Genomic DNA, 21,665 nt, shown 5'->3' with positions numbered 1-21,665 from the left:
TGACATTGAATTTTTTTTTATAAGTCAATAGTACAAGTGAAGATAAGAAATTTTATAATCTATCTCACCAGAGAAAAAAATGTCTACTTCTCCTCCTGAACTGATGAATAACTTTCAGTTCATGAGTAAAATCTGTCTGAAGTGAATACAGAATTTCTTCTCACTTAGAGATGAGATGACAGTCTCTGCTCCTAGAGATCTATAGAGAGTTAGATGGGAAGGAATGAGGAGCTAAAGGTATTCAGACATTTTGCACGTGCACCTGAAACAATAGTTAAAGGGGTATTCCCATCTCCAAGATCCTATCCCAATATGTAATAGGTGTAATAATAATAATATTAGCAAATACCTCCAATTAGAAATGTAGTATAGTTCTTCTGATTCGCTATGTCTCTTTCCCCATGTGCAGGGCAATGCATTAGCTTAAATATCCATGGTCATGGCCACTAACAGCTAACTGTCACTGTATGAGTGGTTGTAACCATGGATACCTAAGCTACTGCAATGCACTGAACATGGGGAAAGCGGCATTGCGAATCAGAAGAACTATACTACACTTCTAATTGGAGGTATTTATTATTACACCTACTACATATTAGATAGGAACTTGGAGATGGGAATATCCCTTTAAACTTGAAATCAAGTTTTTTTATGTAAATATCATGAAATCTTGTTTTTACGCTGTCCACTGAACCTCATATTAGGCTGATACTTCCAGTTCTGTAATAATCACTTTTCAGTAGACATCCCAGTATCATCATAGGCAGGATTACAAAGTAAATTAAAAGTAACATATAAATATATATAGATAATACGGGATTCACGATCCAAAAACCACCTTTCCTTCTTCCTGCACAATGAACCCTGCACATTATTCCATAGATGTTTATTATTTCCTGTGATCCATGCTGCAAAATATATCTCTGAACACTATTAGCAGCAGCTAAGGCAAGATGGATGCCCCACCAAAAACATAAAAAATTCTATAGTCAGAAAATGACAGCAAGAAGAAAGGACTTTGTATTATTATCTACATTTAATTAGCAATTAAATAAATATAGTAGAATGTGCAAAAATTAGGAAGAACCTTGTTTTGTATTTAAAGAGGATCTTTCGCTAGTTTGAGTATGTTAAACTGACCACATCATTGAATGGCGGCTGCAGAGCCGAGAAAAATGTTGGTTTTATTTTTAAATTTGTCATCTCCATTGCAGAGATATTAGCTTGTAAAATTTACAAACACAGTTCAGCTTTCAACTCGCTGCAGTTAGTGTGGGGGTGGAGGTAGTACGTCAGAGCTTTGTCTCATTATAAACAGGTCTGCAGCTGCAGTTCTCCTATCACAGTGCTGTTGGCTCTACTGAACTGCCCCTCCCCCTCACTGAATGCTACCTTATGAAAGGTGCATGTAATCTCACTCATCCTTGCCCTACTCTTGTCACTTTGTTATCACACAAAGCTCTAAAGTAAGATCAGAGAGAGCAGGGCTGTCAGTCATTACATGTCTCACACAGGAGAGAGCCAGTCTGTTCTAACATATTGTGGGGGCATGTTTTTTTCCCCCCTGTATGTTGCTACCTGCTAATGAGTGGTCAACATCATACAGAGGAAGAAATAGATTCCCCCAAAGAAAAATCTCTGGTAACACCCCTTTGGACCTAACCATATCCTAAACTTTACTAGCTAATATCTAAATATGGCATTTTCATCTCTGCAGCCACTATCCCTCGATGTGGCCAGTTTAATGTGCTCAAACTGGTGAAAGGTCCTCTTTAAGAACTGGAATGCAGGATTTAGTTAAATAAGACTAAAAAAAACATCAAATCGAACCTAGGTTTTTCTGCCGCGGAAATGCTTTAAAAACACTTGTTAATAGCTCTGCCATGTATAGCAATGGTAATCCGGATTTGCTGTGCACATGATGCGGAAATTTCCGCTCCGGATTACCATTGCGCTAAAAACCGCAGCAGGACCATTTATTGTGCGATTCCACTGCAAATTTGCGCCCATTGACTTGCATTGAATAGCAGCAAACCCGCAGGTAGAATATCTATACCTGCGGATTTGCTGGGTTTCAATGAAAGACAATGGGCGCAAAATGGCACCGGAAACGCGCTGCGGGTGGTACCCAGGTCGGGAGAGGAGACTGCTACTCCTGTCTTCCGACCTCCGTTTTTGCTTATAACAGCGGGAGCGACGTGGATGGGAGGAGCAGCAGTCTGCTCTTCCTAGCCTGCGTCGTGCCCGCGGTCAAAAAAAGAAAAAAAAGTAAAAATAAAAAAATAAACCTTTATACTCACCTGTCTGGCGGCCCCCGGTGTCTTCCCTGGCTCCCGGCGAAGTTCTGTCCCTGGCGGCCAGCGGTACACTGCAGAGCACGGTCTCGCGCCCCACAGTGTACTGAGCTGCCAGGACCTGCGGTGACATCACTGATCAGCTGATGGTCATGTGACCATCAGCTGATCAGTGCCGGCAGCAATCAGCTGATGGTCATGTGACCATCAGCTGATTGCTGACGCCGGTAATCAGCTATTCGGTCACGTGACCGATCAGATGATGCTCACCCTGGGAACATTCGCAAAAATATTCCCAGGGTGTTAAGTTCACCGGGGCTGATCAGCTGATCTTTAGCTGATCAACCCCAGTGACCTCCTTCAGCAATGTACACTGACAGGGGGTGATTTTACACCCCTTTCAGTGTACATTGCTGTCTTCTACAGCAGTGACATCAGTGATGGCTGATTTCACTGCTGTAGAAGTGACCCAGATCATCGTGGGACACTCTGCGTAATCGTGGACTGCGTCGTTGACGGCGGACAGGTGAGGAATATTGTAGTTTGGTTTTTACGTTTTTTTTCAGGAGATTGAGGGCTTTGCGGACAGAGGGTAGTAAAAAAAATTGTAGAACGGTGTGTGTTTTATTTATTTATTTATTTTACTCACTTATATAGCACCATTAATTCCACAGCGCTTTACAGACATTATGGGCACTGTCCCCATTGGGGTTCACAATCTACATTCCCTATCACTATGTCTTTGGAGTGTGGGAGGAAACCGGAGAACCCGGAGGAAACCCATGCAAACACAGGGAGAACATACAAACTCCTTGCAGATGTTGTCCTTGGTGGGATTTGAACCCAGGACCCCAGCGCTGCAAGGCTGCAGTGCTAACCACTGAGATTTCATTAAAATACTTTATTCTGGCCGTGTCTTTTATTGAAAAAGCGCCGACCACTTTACTACGCGGTTAGTAATGGGGCGTCTTATAGACACCCTCTATTACTAACCTGGGCTTCACGTCAGTCGCCAACACAAGGCTGACGTGAACTCCAACCCCATTACCTCACTCGCCACTGCTACAGGGCAGTGGGAAGAGTGAGGCTAAGTGCCATAAGATGCGCCATTTCTGGGACTGCTGAGGGGTGACATTAATAGCCGTGGATGGGGCTAGTATCCATGGCCCCTTCCCTGGCTATTAATATCAGCCTCCATCTGTCTAGTTTAGCCTTTGCTGGTTAGATTCTATAGGGGGACCCCACATCAATTTTTTTCTGGGGTTCTCCTGTAATCTAGCCAGTAAAGGCTAAACAAACAGCTGTGGGCTGATATTAATAACCAGGGAACATTGTTGGCTAATGGCCCATTCCCCAGCTACTAATATCAGCCTCCAGTGGTCGGCTTTCCCTCTGCTGGTTATAAAAATGATGCGGGAGCCCACGCCATTTTTTAAAAAAATTTTAGGCTCTGTGCCCATAATTCAGACGTAGCAGCGCTTTGGATGCAAATTTTTTCTGCGTCCAAAATGTTGCACTCTATTGAATGCAGGTAAATCCACATATGTTCACTGAACCACGTGGATTTACCGCATCCTATACTTTCTATTGGTCACATTTCTGTTGCAGAGACTAGCGACTCCACAAGAGAATTTGACATGCTGTGGTCCTGAAAGACACACCGCATGTCAGTGTCCATGGGTGATTTGCAGCCTCTGATGCATGCATAGTGGACGTGGGATTTCTAGAGATCCCATCCACTATCTGTAACATCTGGACGCTGCAGGTTGGACGCTGTATAAACACGCAGCGTCAAACCTGCCGTGGCTCCTGGACATGGCTATGTACCCAGCTCACCACCAGCATGTCAAATTCTGTAGCAAACACGCTAGTCTCCGCTGCAGATTTCGACCAATTGAAGTGTCATTATATGCGGTGGATTCACATTTAGTGACAACAAAAGTGAGACCACCGCGTTTTGGACGCAACAAAAATATGTTGCGTTCCAAGCGCTGCTGAGTGCTGATCGGGGGGACATAGCGGCTAACGAACCAGCTGTGCGATGTTATTTAATTGGCAGGGACCATGTTTGCCTAATGGCACCTTACCAGGCTAATAATAACAGCTCAAAACAGCCGCATAAATTATATGAATAGAAATGCTAATGAAGACTGGGCGAATGGGACTAGCTGACACCCAGCTGTTTTGTTTCGTGATGGCAAGGTGTTAATCAGACGTTTTCATGATCAAACTTAATTAAAGTTAAAGTAAAGAGTTAAATAAATACACAAACACAGAGCAAATACTTTATTTGAATTACAGCAGACACATTGTTTAATCATTTAAATGACCCAATATATTCACCCCAGTTCTGATAGTAATCCAAGGGTTTAAGCAATGTCCCACTAAATGACTTTATTTAGCTCCAAAAAGCATTCATTGATGTACAAAAACGCATTTAAAAAACGCGTCAAAAACGCATGTAAAATCCGCATGCTTTTTTTTCTGCCAGGGAGAGGCAAAAACGCTCAGGAAATTTCTGCTTCAAATCCGCATCATGCGCACATACCCTATCTAAATATTGGACATTTTTTTACAAGGGATTGAACATAAGCTACAGGTCTACCAGCTGCATATGATTCCCCAGTCACACTGAGTCCATGCTGGATAAGAATCAATCAGCAAAAGTGGCACATTTTGCAGGCAGTGAGTTGACATACATATATCTGTACATCAAGAAATGGGGTTTTCCATTTCTTTCAATGATGTGTCTATAACTGCAATGGAACCTCTCCTCCGTATTCAGTACTGTATTACCCAGCAGTCTCCTGGCATCAACATCCATGGGGGGCATCAGATGACTACTGCAAACCTTCAAATTCAGTCTGAAATGAAAAGCTGACTTTGCCAAGATGTGAAGGCTGCAGCCAGTCACTGACTGGTTACATGACATCCTTCACCAAATGTTGCTGCTAGGAGACCAGGGGAGGACAGAGTACTGAGTGCAGAGGTGCAGCTCCATTGAGGTAGGTAAATGGCCTTTTTTTTCCAAGCACCTTGGACATGATAAGAAAATATTTAAAAGTGCTAAATAATCCCTATATCCTTATTTAGGGACTGTGGAAGCTGACTAGCATGCAATATCTCTGTTTTTGTGCAATATTAGCTAGAAAACTCAGTCATACACAAAATTAATTAGGTTTTCCCAACATAGACAAACACAAAAATCCAAAATATCTTGCTTGCCTGATTTAGTATTCCCATAGAATTCAATAAAGAAAATTTTCTTCATGCAATGTGGCCATTAATTGGTAAAGGTTTTAAAGTGAGGATGTTCATCTATTGGACATTTATGACATAAGCTGTGGAGAATCTACACCACATTCCAAATTGTTATGCAGATTAGATTTAACTGTCATAAAGATGTCATTTTTTTGTTTTTCCAATAAACTCATGGATGTTATTGTGTCTCGGGTCTTTGAATCACTGAAATCTGTCTCAATACCTGTGATTATTAGTTTGCCCTGGTAAACCCAATTAACCCCTTCACGCTGCGGCCCTCTTCTGTTTTTGCGCATTCATTTTTTGCTCCTCTTCTTCCCAGAGTCAAACATTTTTTTTTCTGTCAATATGGCCATGTGAGGGCTTATTTTTTGCGGGATGGGTTGTACTTTTGAACGACACCATTAGTTTTACCATATCATGTACTGGAAAATGGGAACGGTGAAATAGTAAAAAAAAAAAAAGTTCAATTCCACAGTTGTTGTTTGCTTTTGTTTTTTTGTTTTTTTTTTGTTTTTTTAACCATGTTCACTAAATGCTAAAACTGACCTGCCATTATAATTCTCCAGGTCATTACAAGTTCGTAGCTAAAAACATGCATAGGTTCTTTTTTATTTAAGTGGTGAAAAAAATCCAAAGTTTGTTAAAAAAAAAAGGACCCATAGCGTCTCCATTTTTCAGGATCTGGGGCCGGGTGAGGGCTCATTTTTTGCGCACCGTGCATACATTTTTACTGATACCACTTTGGGTTAGATACGATGTTTTGATCGCCCGTTATTGCAATTTATTGCAATGTTGTGGCGACCAAAAAAAAGTAATTCTGGCGTTTTGTTTTTTTTCTCTAGTTACGCCATTTAGCGATAGGATTAATTCTTTTTCTATATTGATCGGGCGATTCTGAACGCGGCGATACCAAATATGTGTATATTTGACTTTTTTTATTGTTTTATTTTGAATAGGGCAAAAGGGGGTTGATTTGAACTTTTTTATATTTTTTTCATAATTTTAAAAACATTTTTTTTACTTTTCACTGGCTTCAATAGTCTTTTCACTGGCTTTAACCCTGCTGTGTGTAGCAAAGATGCTCACTTGCTATGAGCGCCGACCACTGGGCGGCGCTCATAGCATCCCGGCAATGACAACCGCAGGGGTCTCCTGCAGACCCCGAGTAGTCATGCCAATTCAACAGTGACCTGCGATCATGTGTCACTGGTGTCGATGGGCGAGATTAGTGACGCGTGTCCGGCGCTGCCATGTTAAATGCCGCTGTCAGAGATTGACAGCGGCATTTAGCATGTTAACAGCCGTGGCTGGATTGCCATTCCACCTGCGGCTGGCAGGGGCACATGACAGCTGATCAGATCAGCTGTCATGTGCTGGAAAAGATGCAGGCTCAGCTCAAAGGGGAAGACACGCCATTCGCGTACATGTATGGCATATGTCGTGAAAGGGTTAAAGAAAAACTACTTAAAAAGCACATTTGATATTATTAAGCAGACCACAGGTTTCAAGAAATATGAGAGAAAATGTATCTCTCTGCTGCCGAAAAGAGCCAAATGGTGCAATGTCTTAGACAAGGTATGAAAACCGATATTTCATGAAAATTTAAAGAGGTTGTCCGCTACTTTATCATTGACGACCTATCCTCAGGACCCACCCCCCCCCCCCCCCCGCCAATCAGCCATTCTCGGCATCAGTGGCGCTGTCTGCTGGCAATAACTGCTCAATTCTTCTAATAGTAGCCGCGGCTGGGTACTGCACATCCAACTCCTGTTGATTTGAATAGGAGGCTGACGTGTAGTATACAACTGCAGTCACTATCAGAAGATGGAGCATCTCCGTAATTGAGCAGTTCCGGCCAGCGGCCACCACTACTGACACCGAGAGCGACTGATTGGTGGGGGTGCCAGGTGTCGGATACCGATCGTTCAGACATTGATGACTTATCCTAAGGATAGGTCATCAATGATCAAGTAGTGGACAACCTCTTTAAGTGTGATCATTGTACAGTAAATATTTGTGGCTGATACAAAGCACAGTCGAGTTTGTGCAAATAAAGGCATAATGAGGAAGGTTTCTGCCAGACAAATTCAACAGATTAAGAGAACAGAAAACAGGTATTTGAAGCTGCTGGTGCCTCTGGAGCCTTCTTCAGAGGCTTGCAGTTGTGCATAAACTTATTCGGCCACCCCTAAACAGAACTTACAAGCAGAAACTGTTGCAGTGGGCTCAGACATACATGAAGACTAATTTTAAAACAGTCTTGTTTACTGATGAGTGCCATGCAACTCTTGATGGTCTAAATGGATGGAGAAGTGAGAGTGGATGGTTGGTGGATGGTAATCATTTCCCAACAAGGCTGCGTTGTCGGCAAGAGTCGTGTTATGGGTCGGAATCATGGGGAGAGAGCTGTTAGAACTCTTTAGGGTCCCTGAGGGTGTCAAATTAATAAAATAAATTAGGAGGTTTGTACAATAAAATTTGATTTATAGTCTAGCAGTTGATGATTTTAACATTATACTGACTCATTTGCATCAACAGCTTAGGAAAATCAGAGAAAAATAGCATAATAATTTGGAACGTGGTGTAATTAAATGAAGATTGGTTTCTACAGTAACCAGATAAATATTACCAAAGTATTTATAAGTTATTTAATTAAAAATACATATCTTATATTTCCTTTCTGTATAATACTGATGAAACATATTTATATTTCCCTTACAGAAAACTTTGTGACGCCAGTTGTCAACCTGGAATTACCTTCCAATGAAGATTTGATGCATGACAATGGCAGAGTCATTTGTTCAGTGTTGGGTACTAATTTAGACACATACCAAATTTTCGTCAATTTTGATGATCAAAATAGTAATGCAATTAAAGAACATACAAGTAATAGTCTAAGTGTGAAATACAGCCGCAATGTTTCTCAAGAGTCTTGGAAATCTGTAACTACAGTGTCTTGTGTGGCACAATCTCCATGCTCTTTGGTCAGCATTAAAGAATCAAAAACAGTTGGTAAGTGTTAATTATACTTTAAGTGAATGTACATGTAAACACGTGTCCAATTTGCCTTTTTTCTGTTTTTTTTGTGTTGTTCCAAAACACACACAGAAAATAAACTTGTATATCAAAACATTTGTATTTGCAATAATTTTCTGGGACATATACCGTGTCTTTCAGACTATAAGATGCATTTTTTTAACAAGAAAAACTCTTGTTAAAAAGTGTGTGCATCTTATAGTCCAGAGGCAGCTTCCTGTGATGGAGGAGAATGCTGACACCGTGTCCTCCCCGATCACAGAGAGGTCCTCCTCCTGCGCTGTATTAATCTATGTGATCAGTGCAGAGCAGGAGAGGAAGCTTATCGACAGGAACAGAGGCTGCAGAAGCTAAGCATTGGCAGGACCTTCTGCAAGAGTAATTTCAGGACCTTTCAGGTCATGTGACTGATGACATGACCTGAAAGGTACTTGACTTTATAAAGTGGAAGGTCCTTCAGATGCTCTTCAGCTGCAGCCTTTGTACAGGTCCAGATCAGAAACCGCAGAATGTGGTAATCTATAGTGTGTGTGTACATATATATTTATATATATATACAGTGCCTACAAGTAGTATTCAACCCCCTGCAGATTTAGCTGGTTTGATAAGATGCAAATAAGTTAGAGCCTTCAAACTGCAAACGAGAGTAGGTTTTATGAACAGAAGCATAAATCTTACAAGCCAAAAAGTTAGGTTGCTCAGTTGAATTTTATTAAATTTTAAACATAAAAGTGTGGGTCAATTATTATACAACCCCTATGTTTAATATTTTGTGGAATAACCCTTGTTTGCAATTACAGCTAATAATCGTCTTTTATAAGACCTGATCAGGCCGGCACAGGTCTGTGGAGTTATCTTGGCCCACTCCTCCATGCAGATCTTCTCCAAGTTATCTAGGTTATTTGGGTGTCTCATGTGGACTTTATTCTTGAGCTCCTTCCACAAGTTTTCAATTGGGTTAAGGTCAGGAGACTGACTAGGCCACTCCAACACCTTGACTTTTTCCCTATTGAACCAGGCCTTGGTTTTCTTGGCTGTGTGCTTTGGGTCGTTGTCTTGTTGGAAGATGAAATTACGACCCATCTTAAGATCCTTGATGGAGGAGCGGAGGTTCTTGGCCAAAATCTCCAGGTAGGCCGTGCTATCCATCTTCCCATGGATGCGGACCAGATGGCCAGGCCCCTTGGCAGAGAAACAGCCCCACAGCATGATGCTGCCACCACAATGCTTGACTGTAGGGATGGTATTCTTGGGGTCGTATGCAGTGCCATCCAGTCTCCAAACGTCACGTGTGTGGTTGGCACCAAAGATCTCGATCTTGGTCTCATCAGACCATAGAACCTTGAACCAGTCTGTCTCAGAGTCCTCCAAGTGATCATGAGCAAACTGTAGATGAGCCTTGACATGACGCTTTGAAAGTAAAGGTACCTTACGGGCTCGTCTGGAACGGAGACCATTGCGGTGGAGTACGTTACTTATGGTATTGACTGAAACCAATGTCCCCACTGCCATGAGATCTTCCCGGAGCTCCTTCCTTGTTGTCCTTGGGTTAGCCTTGACTCTTCGGACAAGCCTGGCCTCGGCACGGGAGGACACTTTCAAAGGCTTTCCTGGCCGTGGAAGGCTAACAGCAGTTCCATAAGCCTTCCACTTACGGATGATGCTCCCAACAGTGGAGACAGGTAGGCCCAACTCCTTGGAAAGGGTTTTGTACCCCTTGCCAGCCTTGTGACCCTCCACGATCTTGTCTCTGATGGCCTTGGAATGCTCCTTTGTCTTTCCCATGTTGACCATGTCTGAGTGCTGTTCACAAGTTTGGGGAGGGTCTTAAATAGTCAGAAAAGGCTGGCAAAAGAGATCTTTAATCCACACATGTGAAGCTCAATATTCTTGGTGCCTGAACTACTTCTTAATACTTTAGGGGGACCAAACAGAATTCTTGTGGTTTGAGGGGTTGAATAATAAATGACACTCTGAATTAACTTTTAACGTTTAAAAAAAAAAAAAAATAATAAAATTTGCTGCAGTGCATTTCCCACTTCCAGGCTGATCTACAGTACAAATGTCACAATGCCAAGTTAATTCCGCATGTGTCAACCAGCTAAATCTGCAGGGGGTTGAATACTACTTGTAGGCACTGTATATATATATATATATATATATATATATATATATATATATGTGTGTGTATATATATATACAGTTGTGCTCAAAAGTTGACATACCCGGCAGTATTTTTTCCTTTCTTGGCCTTATTGAATGATAACAAAAAACCTTTTTCTCCACTCATGGTTATTGGTTAGTTGAAGCCATTTATTGTCAAACTACTGTGTTTTCTCTTTTTAAATCTTAATGACAACCAAAACATCCAAATGACCATGATCAAAAGTTCACATACCCTGGTGATTTGGCCTGATAACATGCACAGACTTTGACACAAATGGGTTTGAATGGCTACTAAAGGTAACATCCTCACCTGTGACCTGTTTGCTTGTAATCAGTGTGTGTGCATAAAAGCTGAGTGAGTTTATGGGATCCAGACAGACTCTTGCAACTTTCATCCAGCCACTGACGTTTCTGGATTGAGTCATGAGGAAAGCAAAAAAATTGTCAACAGATCTACGGGAAAAGGTAGTTAAACTGTATAACACAGGAAAGGGATATTATTATTATTATTATTTATTATTATAGCGCCATTTATTCCATGGCACTTTACATGTGATACAAAAAAATATCCAAGGAATTGATAATGCCAGTCAGCACTGTTCAAACTGTGATTAACAAATGGAAAATCAGGGGCTCTGTAAAAAACAAACCACGGTCAGGGGTCAGGAAGACCAACAAAAATTTCGGCCACAACTGCTAGGAAAATTGTTTGGGATGCAAAGACAAACCCACAAATAACATCATCTGAAATTCAAGACTCTCTGAAAACTAGCAGTGTGGCAGTTTCAAGATGCACAATAAGGAGGCTCTTGAAGAAAAATGGGCTGCATGGTCGAGTTGCCAGAAGAAAGCTATTACTGAGCAAATGCCACAAAGTATCTCCTCTACAATATGCCAAACAGCACAGAGACAAGCCTCAAAACTTCTGGAACAAGGTAATTTAGAGTGATGAGACCAAAATTTTACTTTTTGGCCAAAACCATAAATGTTACATTTGGAGAGAGGTCAACAAGACCTATGATGAAAGGAACACCATTCCTACAGCAAAGCACGGAGGTGGATCGCTGATGTTTTCGGGATGTGTGAGCTACAAAGGCACAGGAAACTTGGTAAAAGTTGAAGGAAGGATGAATGCAGCACGTTATCAGCAAAGACTGGAGGCAAATTTGCACTCATCAGTCCGGAAGCTGCGCATGGGACGTACTTGGACGTTCCAACATGACAATGATCCAAAACACAAGGCCAAGAAGACCTGTCATTGGTTACAGCAGAACAAAGTGAAGGTTCTGGAGTGGCCATCTCAGTCTCCTGACCTCAATATCATTGAGCCACTCTGGGGAGATCTCAAGCGCTCAGTTCATGCTAGACAGCCCAGGAATTTACAAGAACTGGAGGCTTTTTGCCAAGAAGAATGGGCAGCTTTACCATCTGAGAAAATAAAGAACCTCATCCACAATTACCACAAAAGGCTTCAAGCTGTCGTTGATGTTAGAGGGGGCAATACACGGTATTAAGAACTGGGGTATGTGAACTTTTGATCAGGGTCATTTGGATGTTTTTGGTTGTCATTAAGATTTAAAAAGAGAAAACACAGTAGTTTGACAATAAATGGCTTCATCCAACCAATAACCATGTGTGGAGAAAAAGTTTTTTTGTTATCATTCATATTCTCTGAAACAAGGCCAAGAAAGGAAAAATTCTCACACAGGCCGGTAAGCATCCAGCACACAGCTCACTCTGGAGACAACACACAGGAGGCCTTCTCCCTCCAAACACAGACCATGTGACAAACAACAGCCTCCATTATATAGACTGGTAACCACACCCAGAGGTGAGGTATGTGGGTTGCTGGACCCGCTCATCTCTCCTAGAAACCTGTACCCTGGCTCGCAGCTGCACCAATTAATCCTCTTAGTGTGTGCGTGCACTAGAGAAACACTCTGGGTTACAACACAGAGACCAGCTATCTCTGTGGTACATACCTCCCATAGACTACATGACCATTAGCCACCTTACATACCTCCCCCTCTGCCTAAAGTCGTGGGGCTTGGCACCTTCTGCAACTAGACAGGGGATTCTCGAGAGGGCATTACCATGAACTTCCCTGATCTATGCTCTACATGGAAGTTGAAGTCCTGTAGGGCTTAAAATCAGCAGGTCACCCTAGCATTTTTACCCTTTGTCTCCCTCAACCATCTAAGTGGGGCATGGTCGGATACCAATCTAAACCTACATCCTACCAGATAGTAACGTAATGTGTCCACCGCCCACTTTATGGCCAAGCCCTCCTTCTCTATGACCGAATAATTCCTCTCACATGAGAACAGTTTCCTACTTAGGTAGAGAACAGGGTGCTCCTCCCCATGTATCTCCTGGGAAAGGACTGCTCCCAAACCAACATCTGAGGCATCCGTTTGGAGTATAAACTCTTTTGCAAAGTCGGGGGCCACCAGACCCGGTTGCTTACAAAGCGCTACCTTTATTTCTTGAAAGGCCGACTTCGCCTCTGCAGACTACTTGGCCATAGCCGATTTCGTCCCCTTAAAGAGGTCATTCAGGGGTGCGGCCATCACGGCGAAGTTTGGGATGAACCTTCTGTAGTATCCCACGATCCCCAGGAAGGCCTTAACCTGTTTCTTTTGACAGCAGTCTCGGCCTGGTTTGGATTGCCTCCACTTTACTGATTTGGGGTTTGATCTCATCTCTCCCCACTGTGTAACCCAGGTATTTGACTTCTTCTTTCCCCATGGCACATTTCTTTGGGTTTATTGAAAACCCTGCCTTCCTTAGAGCATCAAACACCGCCTGGACCTTTTCCAGATGACTCTCCCAGTCCGGGCTGAAGATAACAATATCGTCCAGGTATGCTGCGGCGTATTGCTTATGGGGTGGAAGGATTCGATCCATAGTTTTCTGGAAGGTTGCAGGGGCCCCCTGCAGTCCAAACGGCATCCGGACATACTGGAAGCATCCATCCGGTGTAGAAAACGCAATCTTCCCCTTGCTCCCTGTGCTATGGGGATCTGCCAATATCCCTTCGTTAAATCCAAGTTGGTTATGTACCTTGCTGGCCCAAGTCTTTCGATCAGCTCATCGACACGCGGTATCGGATACGCGTCGAATTTGGAGACTTCATTAAATTTCCGATAGTCATTGCAGATTCTCCACTCGCCATCGGGTTTTGGGACCAGGACAATCAGGCTCGACCAATGACACCGAGTTTCAGCATATGAGCAACCGCTTTAGAGATCAACTCTCGTTGGGCCTCAGGTATCCAATAGGGCTTCAAATTCACACGCACATGTGGCTCCGTCAGAGCCTCGTGTTCTATGACGCTCGTGCAGCTCGTCAATTCGGAGAACAGGTCCTTGTTCTTCTGCAGCAACTCCCGACACTGCTGTTTCTACTCCTTTGTTAGCGTCTCCGCTATCGCGACCCCTCCAAACTCATCTTCTGGATTGACCAGCAAGCATGGAGCTTCCAATGCATCTCTGTCTTGCCACGGCTTGATGAGGTTGACGTGATATATCTGGTATGGCTTACATCGTCCCGGTTGGTGAACCTTATAATTCACTTTGCCAACCTTTTCCACCACCTCATACGATCCTTGCCACTTGCCCAAGAACTTGCTTTCCATGGTAGGTATCAGAACGAGGACTCTGTCACCAGGATTGAATTGCTGCACTCTGGCTGAGCAGTTGTGGACCCTGGCCTGCGCCTCTTGTGCCTGGAGGAGATGTTCTTTGATGATGGGCATTACCTTCGCAATCCTCTCCTGCATCAGAGCATTGTGCTCGATGATGCTCCTGTGGGGCGTGACTTTGGCTTCCCAGGTTTCCTTTGCTACATCCAGGAGACCTCGCGGATATCGGCCATACAGGAGTCCGAATGACGAGAACCCCGTAGAGGCCTGTGGAACCTCTCGGATGGAGAACAACAGATACGGGAGGAGACAGTCCCAGTCTCTACCATCTATAGGGCCCTGGCACCAATAACTGTTCCACCAGCTCGTCCCTTACTTTCGTGACCTGGTACAATAAATCCCCACTCATAAAATAGGGAAACCTTGTGTCAGCCCCTGGCTTCTGTGCAACCCCATTTATGACTGTGACATTATTGAAGGCTTCCTTCAGAGTTAGGTCCCTATGTTGGGCAGACCCAAAATTCTCACTGGTCACCCCTAACTCCTGAATGTCAGGTTCAGGGGACACTACCTCCTCATCCCCCACAAGAACACAAAAGGGAAACCTGTCTGACTCTGGGTGTGGTGATACCTCTTCAGGGTTATCTGGCTTCTCAACCATGCTGGCAAACCCTGATCCCTTCCCCCATAAATCCCAAAATAAACAAAAGTCCCAGCCTATAATGATAGAGTGCAACAAGTCCTGAACGACACCAACCTCGTGGGACTCGGTACCGTGGGCTGTTTCAATGTCCACTCTGGCCATCGGATAGTCCTTAGCATCACCAAGAATGCACCATACGCCGACTTTTTGTCTCTGGGATCAGTTGGCGAGGAAGGGTGGCCCTCACAAGGGTCACCAGACTCCCAGAGTCTAGAGGTGCCATTACCTGCCATCCGTTCACCTTCATAGGACACACATATGGCCCCTTCGCTGGGTGTCCTATGCTGTCCTATGCTGCAGTCCATCTGCTCGGGGGTGAGGGGACAACGGGCGGCTATGTGACCTGACAAAATGACATCATCTGAAGGGACCTTGGGCACCACCTCCCCCGCCCCTTTGGACCTTGGACGCCCCACCCCCTTTTGGGCCTTCACCCCCTGTTGGGACCCCCAGTATGGAGTGGGCTGCCTTCCCAAGGAACCCTCGACCCCCTGGTATCTCTCGACCAGCCCAATCAGTTCATCGGCAGGGAATGCACAAACCGGTCCATTACCACTCACTCTACCATCTGCGCAAGCATAGAGGACTCCGGCTGCAGCCATTTTTGGACCAGATGCAAAAGGTCAAACATTTGGGAGCGAGGGGGTTTTTCCCTGTAATACGACCAGCGGTGGACCCGCTGTGCCCTGAAAGTCATCGTTAACCCCAAGCATGCCAGAATCTCGGTCTTGAGTTTACCATACTCCTTGGCATCCTGCAGAGCCAAGTCATAGTAAGCCTTCTGGGGCTCCCCTGTCAAGTATGGCGCCAACATCTCAGCCCACTGCTCTGGCGGATGTTTCTCCCTCTCGGCAACCCTTTCAAACACAGTCAGGAAGGCCACTATGTCATCCCCCCGGGTCATTTTCTGCAATGATCTCCTTAACGTCTTCCTGACGTGTGAATCAGCACCTGGACTTGGGGGTGGGACGGTTGCCCTGCCACAGATCACCTCGGCTAGGAGCTCCATCTGCTGTTTGTGCTGCATTTGCTGCATCTGCTGATACTGTTGCCACTGCTGCTGCTGCTGTTGATGCTGCTGGAGATTAGCCTGAATCAGTTGTTTTATTAGCTCCTCCATGCTGCCCGGCGTACCCTGCTGGCTGGCGGTCTTCACCCAGGACATGAAGTCCTTTTTGTAGCAGTCACACGTATCTGCTGGGAACTCTGCCTGCATCCTCCACCAACTGTAGGGATTATACTCACTCTCAGGTGCGATGAGAGGCAAAAAGGAGGCATGTTCCTTTAAATGTCCATAGCAGTTTATTAGCTTCATAAACTGACAAAAGAAAAATGCAAACAAACAGCCTTTAGACCAGGCAAAAACAAAAGAAAGACAGTCCTTTTAGCAAAGTCTCTGGTAAATCGGACCTGTGGTCACACAGGCCGGTAAGCATCCAGCACACAGCTCAGTCTGGAGACAACACACAGGAGGCCTTCTCCCTCCAAGCACAGACCATGTGACAAACAACAGCCTCCATTATATAGGCTGGTAACCACACCCAGAGGTGAGGTATGTGGGTTCCTGGACCCCCCCATCTCTCCTAGCAACCCATACCCTGGCTCCCAGCTGCACCATTAATCCTCTTAGTGAGTGCGTGCACTAGAGAAACACTCCGGATTACATCACAGAGACCAGCCATCTCTGTGCTACATACCTCCCATCGACTACATGACCATTTGCCACCTTACAATATATATATATATATATATATTTATATATATATATATATATATATATATATATATATATATATATATGTGTGTATGTCTGTATAGGCATGTAGCAGAGCTGTTTGTGTATCTGTATGGGCATGTAGCAGAGCTAGTTGTGTGCCTGTATGTGCTTATAGCAGGGCTGTTTGTGTGTGTAGGGCATGTAGAAGCTGTGTATTAGTGATATTAAAATTAGTGATAATGACCCCCTCCACTTTCACCGCCAGGGAAGTTTTAATTAATAGGAAAAAATGTCTTTCCTATTTTCTGCTGTCTACACCTGGGGTGCGACTTATAGTCCGAAAAATACAGTACTTCATTTTCAAGGGTGCCAGCAATTTTGGCCATGACTGAATATGGGCAGCATGGTGGCTCAGTGGTTATCACTGCAGCCTTGCTGCGCTGGGGTCCTGGGTTCAAATCCAACCAAGGACAACATCTCCTTAGTTTGTATGTTCTCGCTGTGTTTGTGTGAGTTTTCTCCGGTTTCCTCCCACATTCCAAAGACATACTGATAGGAAATGTAGATTGTGAGCCCCAATGGGGACAGTGGCCATAATGTCTGTAAATTGTCTGAATTGTAAAGTGCTGCGGAATATGTTGGCGCTATATAAATAAAAAGATTATTATTATTATGTATGTGTATGTGTACACACACAGATATACAGCGGGTGAAATAAGTATTGAATACATCACCAATTTTCTAATTAAATACATTTCTAATGGTGCTAGTGACTAGTGATGAGCGAGCACTAAAATGCTCCTCGGGTGCTTGTTGCTCGGGTTGAACAAATCGTAATGCTCGGGTGCTCGACTAGAGCAACGAGCCCAATGTAAGTCAATGGGAAACTTGAGAACTTGTCCGGGGGCTTCCCCCCGGGGGTCTGGAGGGGCCTATAAATTAGCCAAATCGATAGAAACAATTCTCAAATCATATGGGAACAGCATGGGGAAGACCCCTGGAAGCATCTCGTTAAGGGAAATTCTTTCCAGGCTAATGACTTGTACAGGTGTATCTCCAAAATTAGAATATTATCAAAAAGTTAATTTATTTCAGTTCTTCAATACAAAAAGTGAAACTCATATATTATGTAGAATCATAGAACCATAGAATGGTAGAGTTGGAGGGGACCTCCTGGGTCATCTGGTCCAACCCCCTGCCTCCAGCCTCTGTTTGAAGACGTCCATTGAAGGGGAACTCACCACCTCTCGTGGCAGCCTGTTCCACTCATTAATCACCCTAACTGTCAAAAAGTTTTTTCTGATATCTAATCTGTGTTTCCTCCCATTCAGTTTCATCCCATTGCTTCTAGTCTTTCCTTGTGCAAATGAGAATAAAGATGATCCTTCTACAATGTGACAGCCCTTGAGATATTTGTAGACAGCTATTAAGTCTCCTCTCAATCTTCTTTTTTGCAAGCTAAACATTCCCAAATCCTGTAACCGTTCCTCATAGGACATGGTTTGCAGACCGGTCAAGATTCTGGTCGCTCTTCTCTGAACTTGCTCCAGTTTGTCGATGTCTTTTTTAAAATGTGGTGCCCAAAACTGGACGCAGTATTCCAGATGAGGTCTGACCAAAAAGGAGTAAAGTCCGATAATGACTTCACGTGATCTAGACTGTATGCTTCTGTTAATACATCCCAGAATTGTATTTGCCTTTTTTGCTGCTGCATCACACTGTTGACTCATGTTCAGTCTATGATCTATTAGTATACCTAAGTATCACATGTACTGTTGCTTAGCTCTATTCCTCCCATTTTGTATATGCTTTTTTCATTTTTATTGCCCAGATGTAGTACTTTGCATTTTTCCCTGTTAAAAAGAGTCATTACGAACAGCGTAATCTATTTCAAGTGTTTATTTCTGTTAATGTTGATGATTATGGCTTACAGCCAATGAAAACACAAAATTAATTATCTCAGTAAATGAGAATGATTATCAAAAAACCCCTGCAAAGGCTTCCTAAGCATTTAAAAAGGTTCCTTAGTCTGTTTCAGTAGGCTCCACAATCATGGGGAAGACTGCTGACTTGACAGATGTCCAGAAGGCAGTCATTGACACACTCCACAAGGTCCCAGAGTTCCCATTTTCATTTGGAAATCAAGGTCCCAGAGTCTGGAGGAAGAGTGGAGAGGCACACAATCCAAGCTGCTTAAAGTCTAGTATGAAGTTTCCACAATCAGTGATGGTTTGAGGAGCCATATCATCTACAGGTGTAGGTCCACTGTGTTTTATCAAGACCAAAGTCTGCGCGCGCAGCCGTCTACCAGGAAATTTTAGAGCATTTCATACTTCCCTCTGCGGACAAGCTTTTTGGAGATGGAAATTTCATTCTCCAGCAGGACTTGGCACCTGTCCACACTGCCAAAACTACCAATACCGGGTTTTAAAACAACAGTATCACTGTGATTGATTGGCCAGCAAACTCGCCTGACCTTAATCTATGGGGTATTGTCAAGAGGAAGATGAGAGACACCAGACCCAACAATGCAGACGAGCTGAAGGCTGCTATCAAAGCAACCTGGGCTTCCATAACACCTCAGCAGTGCCACAGGCTGATCGCCTCCATGCCACGCCGCATTGATGCAGTAATTGATGCAAAAGGAGCCCCGACCAAGTATTGAGTGCATTTACTGAACATACATTTCAGTAGGCCAACATTTCGGATTTTAAAAACATTTTTCAAGCTGGTGTTATAAAGTATTCTAATTTACTGAGATAATGACTTTTATGTTTTCATTAGCTGTAAACCATAATTATCAACACTAACAGAAATAAACACTTGAAATAGATCACTCTGTTTGTAATGACTCTATATAATATATGAGTTTCACTTTTTGCATTGAAGAACTGAAATAAATTAACTTTTTGATGATATTTTAATTTTGTGAGATGCACATGTATATAAGGCAAAAAAAAAACACAAAACCAAAAATGCTCCTCCACACATTGGGCTATGTACACACGTAGCATTTATGATGCACTTTTGCACTGCTTTCAATGGTGAAAAATACATTCACCTGTAAATGTAATTTTAACATTTTACTACCTTATCTGGCCATGTGGTGTGTGAGACATGATCAGGCACACCCTGTTTCATTTATGAAGGAGGGACTGTGCTGTGAAAGTCACAAAGCCTATTTTTACAAGGCCATCAGGCAGCCCTTACTATTGTTAGACGACCAGCAGTCGTCCCTCTCTATTGTTAGAAGGGCCATCAGCTGGCTATGCTTTGTTGTTCCCATTATTAAGGAGTGTATCTCCTATACTGTTATTTTGTATGAGGTGACTGAAAAGGCTGCCAAAAATGTTGACGCACACCTATACCACTTTGAAGAGACAGTAAAAAAAATTGTTTCCATTATTAAGGAGTGGGACTCCTATACTGGTAATGCCCATGCAATATGTGCATGGGCTGAAAAACATTTACCCCTGGGGGCTATACATGAACATATTGTATAACATACAGAATGTTAAAGGTAGTCCTCTAAAAAAATTTCCTACGGGCATCATAAACACCCTTAAAAAAATTATGTGGGTGTTGCTCCACGGTAACCCTGGTGATATGGCGGTGGAGGATGAGGAGAAAGAGAAGGAGGTGTACAACAGAAAATAGACAAAATCAGGAAGCGTATACTCAGTGTGAAGAGGTTCATGGGAATAGACCCCCCCAAAAAAAACACTGGATTTGACTTTATGTTCCGCTGCTATCATCCGGTAGTTTTGAGAAGTCTGACCCAATCCAGCCCTTGTTCATTTTGATAAGAGTCAGTTTGATAAAAACCTGCTCTGACAAAACACTAGCGGCAGGGCAAGCCAGGACCTCCAAGGCATAGAGAGCCAGTTCATGCCACGTGTCCAGCTTGGATACCCAATGGTTATAAGGCACAGAGGAATCACGAAGGATGTTGGTATGGTCGGCAAGGTACTCCTTCAGCATCTTCCAAAACTTTTCCCTCCTTGTCAGAGTACTCCGCACATCAGGGCCTGGGTGCTGGGAGGGTCTGAGAAAACTGTCCCACGCCTTTGACAGCGTTCCCCTGCTTCTGCTGCATCTTATTTGTGTCTCCCTCACCTGTACTTCTTGGTTGTCCAACGAACTGTGACCTCTGCCGCCAGCGTTTTCAATTTTTTTAATAATTCCTCAACAAGAGCCTTCTGGTACTGCAACATTTTACTAGACCTCCCCACCACGGGAAGGAGAGATACAAAATTCTCCTTGTAGTGTAGTTCTAGAAGTGTGACCAACCAGTAAATACTGTCGGCTAAAATGTGTACAACTCGAGGGTCACGGGAAAGGCAACGGAACATAAAGTCAGCCATGTGTGTCAGACTGCCAACAGCCAACACTTCCATGCCCTGACCAAGAGGACGACTGTCCATGATCCCCTCCTCTTCATCCTCTTCCTGGTCCTCCTCCTTGTTCTCCCTCTCCTCAGGCCATCTACGCTGAACAGACTGTATGACTGTTGTGTGGGTAGTACTGTCTGTAACACAGGAAAACAGCTCTTGTTCCTCCTCTTAATCCATATCCTCATTATCACCCAATCAGCATTGAGATGAGATGAGGCTGGGCTGTGTGGCATCACCGTGTATGGTTCCTTACTCAATCTCATCATGCTCCACCTGCAATGCCTCTTCTTTAATTGTGAGCAGCGAGCGTTTTAGTAGACAGAGAAGCGAGATGGTGACACTAATTATGGCGTTACTGCTGCTCACCATCTTGGTGGAGTCCTCAAAGTTTTGGAGAACGGCACAGATGTTAGACATCCATGCCCACTTATCAGCTCTTATGTGCAGA

The 21,665-nt window shown here is 43.7% G+C and overlaps 1 protein-coding gene across 3 annotated transcripts in view; it reads left to right on the top strand.

The window, feature by feature from the left end:
* The window catches only part of LOC141255734 (uncharacterized), a 971,797-nt gene that overhangs the window by 856,132 nt on the left and 94,000 nt on the right, over window positions 1-21,665 (top strand). For all 3 annotated transcript variants that reach the window (XM_073671120.1, XM_073671121.1, XM_073671119.1), the window contains one exon: window positions 8,280-8,570. In XM_073671120.1, the coding sequence (XP_073527221.1) occupies window positions 8,280-8,570 (291 nt within the window). The remainder of the gene's footprint in view (window positions 1-8,279; window positions 8,571-21,665) is intronic.

The sequence above is a fragment of the Phyllobates terribilis genome, unplaced genomic scaffold, assembly GCF_046119375.1.
Source record: "Phyllobates terribilis strain yellow unplaced genomic scaffold, ASM4611937v1 Scaffold_1__5_contigs__length_1240528914, whole genome shotgun sequence".
Classification (NCBI taxonomy): Eukaryota; Metazoa; Chordata; class Amphibia; order Anura; family Dendrobatidae; genus Phyllobates; species Phyllobates terribilis.
Note: the sequence above shows the minus strand (reverse complement) of the source record. Positions and strands in the feature narration are given on the sequence as shown.